The sequence below is a fragment of the Aplidium turbinatum genome, chromosome 1 (genome assembly GCF_918807975.1).
Source record: "Aplidium turbinatum chromosome 1, kaAplTurb1.1, whole genome shotgun sequence".
NCBI lineage: Eukaryota > Metazoa > Chordata > Ascidiacea > Aplousobranchia > Polyclinidae > Aplidium > Aplidium turbinatum.
In genome coordinates this window covers 51,934,532-51,940,718 of record NC_137472.1, presented here as the reverse complement: position 1 = coordinate 51,940,718, position 6,187 = coordinate 51,934,532, and the positions used below count along the sequence as shown (strand labels likewise).

General features: G+C 33.8%; 1 protein-coding gene across 1 annotated transcript; it reads right to left on the bottom strand.

Moving 5' to 3' along the window:
• Positions 1–367: 367 nt before the first annotated feature.
• On the bottom strand, positions 368–5,904 carry LOC145771507 (calcineurin subunit B type 1-like). The gene is made up of 8 exons (XM_082583206.1): positions 5,681–5,904; positions 4,922–4,963; positions 4,419–4,494; positions 3,584–3,623; positions 2,719–2,895; positions 2,341–2,400; positions 1,074–1,258; positions 368–773 (listed from the first exon to the last, which is right to left on the bottom strand). The coding sequence occupies exons 3-8, from the start codon at positions 4,419–4,421 to the stop codon at positions 726–728; spliced, it is 513 nt and encodes a 170-aa protein (XP_082439332.1). The 5' UTR covers positions 4,422–4,494; positions 4,922–4,963; positions 5,681–5,904; the 3' UTR covers positions 368–725.
• Between the last annotated feature and the right edge of the window lie 283 nt (positions 5,905–6,187).

Sequence of the window (6,187 nt, the reverse complement as noted above, 5' to 3'; positions counted from 1 at the left end):
CCAAAGAATTAAATTGAACATAGCCTTATTAAAAAATGTAATTCATTTGTATGATTTTTTTTTTAGTTAGGAAACCAAACCTTTGTGCGATGTCCTTTGAAATTTCAAACGACGCACCAGTGCGTTGCGACGTAGGCTACAGTTTGAGAATCACGTTAGCCTAATACATAAATAAAGCACAACCAATTTTTAAATTTTGTAGATTATTATCAATCATGTTGCAAACTCGGAAACTTTCACGAACCCCTCCGGGTCCGCGGACCCCCGGTTGAGAACCACTGTCCTAAAGAGAGTCAGACAAAAATAACTGCAGCCTGGAGCTATGAAAAACCTTCTCGCAATATTGAAAAATTATTAAATTTTTTCACGTCATGCACTTGTTTTATTGTATATATTTAATAAAGTAAATACCATGACACACATTGCAAAATCATAAACTAGCCTTCAGACGTGACATACAATCATACAGTTTATTACAACAACAAATAATATAAAATCAATCTATCCAGAAGAACACACCAGTTAACACTGGAATATGGTTTTAAACATCGGATGACAAGGCGTAGACCGTAGTTAGGCTTTTGAACTTGCGGCAGTTTACCAACACGCTCATGTCAGTGGTGCTATTTTCAGTTGATGAAACATCTCTTGATGTTAAACCAATATAAAATCTATGGACGGTTTTGGGTAGGAGAAAGCATTGAAGAAAAAACGAGAAATCCAATTCATACGTCAACAACCATTTTCTTGTCAACGTCCAGTGACGACACAACCTGCACAAAAATAGAAGAACTTTTGTAAAAAAAAAGTAAAAAAGACAAAACCAATGATGGAACACGAGCTGAAGCCGACGACGGCATCTATTTCTATTTAACAAAAGCGAACGTTGAAATAAATCAATTGTCCACACTGAATTTTTAGATAAGAAATAAAAGATTAAACAAAAAGTTTTAGTCAAACAATATGATTCCGTCCGAATTCCGTGCACATCATCATCATAATCCAGAATTGTAAAGATTTGCTAAAGCGTTTCTTTCATCAGCTTAAAAACAATAACAATTGAATACAAATACCTCTGTAAATTCTTCAAAGGATATTTTTCCATCTCCGTCTTTATCGGCATAAATAATTGTTTTGTCAACAATTTGTTGCAACTGCGTTTCTTTGAGATTATTACCGACCATCATCTTGAGGACTTGGAACAGCTCTCCGTTTGAAATAAAGCCATCATTGTCGATGTCATAAATACGAAATGCAACTAGAAACAACAGCATCAGTTTCTATTGAGAGTCGAACCATAAGCATACGAAGCCGAGTAACGTAATCAGCTTTAGCATATTGGCGTTTATTTTAACATTTACAAAAAACAAAAACTACATTGAAACAAATTACACACCGAATGTTTTCGACATCACATTATGTTCTCTTCGGCCTTCGGGAATAACATACAGTAATTTCATCTACATATAAACAAAATATACAAGTTAAATATTAGCGTGTAACGTTTGATGCGTAATTTATTTCAATGTAGCTTCTGTTTTCTGTAAATGTTAAAACACGAGTATATTAAATCTGATTATGTTACTCGGCTTCGTAGGCCTATGGTTTAATAAGACAAATTCTCAACCGAAGCTCTATGAAAGAAAGTCATAATGGAAGATTTCATGACACCCCAGTCTTATTTTTCGTCTTGTATTGTTTTTGATTGGTTGCTGATTAGCGCAAATAATAGCATGCACTTGAACAAATAGAAAATAAAACATCTTTTCACCACATTTTGGCTGTTTTAGAAAAGCTGTGGAGCCGGGCGAAAAATATACGACTCCGACTTCAGTGTTGCCAGATTGTTTTGTTTGTCATGTTCCATATTTTTTTTACATTGATTTTACTTAAAGTTGTGGTTGAAATTGAAATGGTGACTTCCACAAAAACTGACAAGAACAAACACTTTTATTTTCTGGTAAAGTTCGAGAGCGCAATCCGAAGAACAAAATAAAATATTTAAAAAGAAAAGATTTTTTTAACGACTTCGGAGCGGACACGCCATAATCCCTCTGACTCTACAGCCCTGCTTTTTAGTCCGAAGATGTTGAATTCTCTGAGCTACAATCAATACACGACAGCTGGTTAAAGCTTTTCGTTTAATTTTTAGTAAACTGATGGATTGCAGTGGATTTGAAACATTTAAACGAATCAAGACATAGTTTCTCACTCGGTCACACAAAAGACAATAAAAGAACAACAAATTTGAAGAAACTACAAGGAATGGTTTGTTCAGACAAATTCTGCTTTGGCAATTGAATGGACACATGAGAATTTGAGATTAAAAAACAAACTTACATTTCAGCTTGGAAGCCTTGTCACCTTTTACGCTAAATTGCGACACTCCTTCAATAAATTCTGATGAAAATAAAACAATAAATAACGTTTAGAATTAATAGAAAAAAAACATTGCATTGCAACGACCCGCTAAACTTCCAGCTCCTTACAACAGACATTTTTCTAAAACACTCTCGTTTCAGAATAGATAACCTAAAATATGAAAATTAACCTGAAGAGCTAAGTTGAATTCATGTGCTATATTACCGCAATTCAGTCTTTTGCAGAGAAATTAGCAAATGAACTGTAATACCAAACAAATTATCATAATCTCAAGGGAACTCATTTGGAATGTGCTTGGTTTTTAAAGTCACTTTAAAATCAGTACAATGCTCGAACCTCGAAAGTCTACTTCTCCATTTCCGTCTTGATCAAATATCTCTATAACTCTTTGAACCAATGGGTTTTGTTGCAACTCTGGCAAAGACATGAACTCATCAATGCTAAGTGACCCAGAGTTGTCCAAATCTAGCTTGCGAAAACGTTTTCCTAATCTGGCGATCTCATCAGGATCAACTACAACATACAGTATGAAATGACAAAGATTGTTAAAATAGGTATTAGATAATGTGAATCAACGCAACAGTGGGAAAAGACATAAAGTTACATGTATTATATTAAACTTATGTAAATTACAGAGTGTATGACAAGCCGTCATCACCATCATTTTAAGTAGTTTGATGAATAAACGAAAGTGATGTCCTTGAAGTCAAATTTTCAACCAATAGGAACATTACATTACATATTAGATATGTGTTACTTTTTTGTGAAACATTGGTTGTTAGGATTTAAAACAAGGAACTAAAAACAGTTTGACAGTGTGCAGTTTAACAATGTGTTTCGACAGTGTAGAGTTCTTGTGCTGCCAGTGCTGTTGCCTGTTGGCTACATATTATTCCATCCAGATGTTATTGCATGAGAAACTGTTGTGGATCATCTTGAAATACGTTGCTTGACTACACACAGGGAGTTGTATCACTGAATCAATTGCTGCTATGATCTTGTCATTAATTTGCATAAAACCTTAGTGTTTATGCAACAAACTAACTAGAGAAAAGAAAACAAGTTTTAATTATTTAAATAAATACTTCCTTGCCAAAACAAATATGCACATTGCACTAGATTTAAGCATAATATAAATACTACAATGTAATATCATTTTTTAAAGCAATAAATAAATATGCATTTAACACAAACTACTTACAATGAGAGCACATGTCAAGGGGCATCGTCATTTCATTACCCTGCAAAAGTGAGATTGTATTGAAAAAACTGATGTTGTATATTCAAATATTTTATCTACTCCATGAATAACATAGAACAGTGGTCAGTAAACTGTTGCTTTCACTAATGAAAAATGTTGCTAAAGATGTCGTTACCCTAAGTGGAACAAAAGTTTACTGAGGCTTATACAATTCAATGCTTTATAAGCTACTCTCAAAATTCAAATCAAATTTGACTTTAGGAATAAAAAAGTTTGCAGTAGCAGCACCAGCAGTAATAATTTTTTGACAATTATCAAAAAAAAAATTATGAAAAAGAAAATAATCCTTCAGAAAGGCATTTAATGTTGTAAAATCATTGAAACAGTGAAGGAATGAAACATTGTTTTCATTGTGATTTGGACTTCACTGAAAATGCATTTAAGCAAAAATGTTTCAGCTTAAGGTCTAAATCAGCTTGACTTCTGACAACCAAGAGGGAAACTGAACAGCTCAGGTATCGTACGATTTATACTGCTAAAACAGTAACAACAAAATGCCATTAATAACAGCAGAAACTAACATGGTATATTGTTTCAGCTTTTTCAATAGAAAAAAATTCAATTGTTCTTATTGAACAATGAAAAAGCGTGACAAAACAACCTTCACTGGCCACCAAACCACATAATAATAATGATATTTTTAACCAAGGTCTTTACCAATGATTTAGTGGGTAGGTATAATATTGGATCAATAAAACCATAAAATTGTGAGGCAAAAATTGTCATCATTGATCGTAATTTGATAGCGCAGTTTATAATCTAAAAAGAAACATACCATGTTGGATTTGGAGAATCTTTGCAGTAAAGGTTAAATAACAGATTTTCACAAAATGTTTTTAAAGACTATTAACCTGCAACACAACACATTCATAAGGAATTTTTCAACAAAAATAATAATCTTGTAGTTAGTTGTCATTAACAGACTTTTGAAAAAGCGAGAACAACTAAAAAAGCACAAAATTAAAACAATATATCGAAGGTTCTCATCAAATATACAGTAGTTATTACTTTCTAAAACCTCTACAGCCTGTTTCACCCTAAAAGGGGAATCATCAGATAGTCCTTATTCAAATGGAATCATTCTATCATTCATTTAAATATATTATAATCATTTAAATAATTGAGCCGCGGAACAATAACTAAGTCAACACATCATACTGGAAGGTCTAAACTTGTTCTAAGACATACGATAAGGGAAAATGTAAAATTTTTTACAATGGGTGAGCATTTAGCAAAATGAGGTTTTACACTGTCTTCAGTGCAGTAATGAAAGCGTACCTGCCTTCAGTGGCGGCTCGTGCCATGGGGCTGCATCCCCATCTGAAAGAAAAAGAGGGAAAATAAGTGTTACTCTGTGTTTGTCCGACCCGGTTACTTTTTTCACTTAAGAATTGCTGATCAAAAATTAAAATATTAAAAGTTTCGTTTGGCAACATCGATTTTGGGCAAACATCTTTGCAGCCCAAGATTCTGGATTTCAAGCGCTCTGATTGGCTAAAAATTATCCTTGAAGCTCCACCTCTTTTGGTATTTTACAGCAATTTTTGAATCTGTTGGGGCTGCATGGAAAACAGCCCCACCTAACCGAAAAACTTTTTAAAGTTAGTTTTTACTTCGCAGAGTAGCAATGAGCCAATTGAGACATGAATGTAAAAGCGTTAGCTGTAGAGTTAGGGTATTCAACAGGTTATAGGAAGTGCTAGGGCATCTCAAAATCACATGAACCTTATATGCAATGGCTAGGCTAGACTAAGCTCAATACTAGTAAAGTTTGTCTCTAAAGCAATACTGTTAGTTTTTTTTTAAATATATATATACAGCTTAGGAATACATCAACTTTTCAACAAAGTTTGAATAAAATTTTCTGGGGGGAGTCCCCCAGACCCTCCCCCCCGCGAAATCGTTTGCTGCCTCACCGCTCACAAACAGCACCAGCCGCCACTGCCTACCTTGAAATATTATTTTCATCTGAAAGAGAAGTATCAATAGCCACACCCTGGTATTTTACAGAATCTACAAACACAGTTTCATATTTACCTATATGTAGCAGAGCAAGGATGGATCCAAAGGGGGGGTGCGCAGCCCCAAACATTTTTAAAATGCTATTTGTGTAATAGATGGCTTCTTCATTAGGCACTCTACTAATTGAATTGGATAATAATGTGCTACAGCATAAAACTCAGAAATATCAAGTGACACATTTCATCAAAGCATCAACTTGAGATCTGCACTTAATGCATGGCCAATTGGCCATGTTGATCTTTTTTGGCCCCTTCAACTAATATTTAGTTTATTTTACAAACTGCCATTATTTTAATAAACTAATGGTATTAAGATCTACTAGTACGGTATTACTTTATATTTTGATAGATCATAGCATTTTATATCAGCAATCAGCATGTAACGAATTGATGCTGTGTAGATTATGGAGTGTGTACAGCGTACCAATGGAAATAATCATGTGTTTTGTACTGCTCATGATTTTAAACTTTAGAATATTTCCCAAAATTTCATCACATTCTTGAATTTTGTTATACCATAAGT

Bases quoted from the DNA above. Each gene is read 5' to 3' on its own strand.
- LOC145771507 (XM_082583206.1), bottom strand. The intron at 2,896-3,583 runs GTAAGTAGTTTG...TGTATGTTGTAG, and splicing joins CCTTGACATGTGCTCTCATT to TTGATCCTGATGAGATCGCC. The intron at 2,401-2,718 runs GTTCGAGCATTG...TATTTTCATCAG, and splicing joins TGGAGAAGTAGACTTTCGAG to AATTTATTGAAGGAGTGTCG.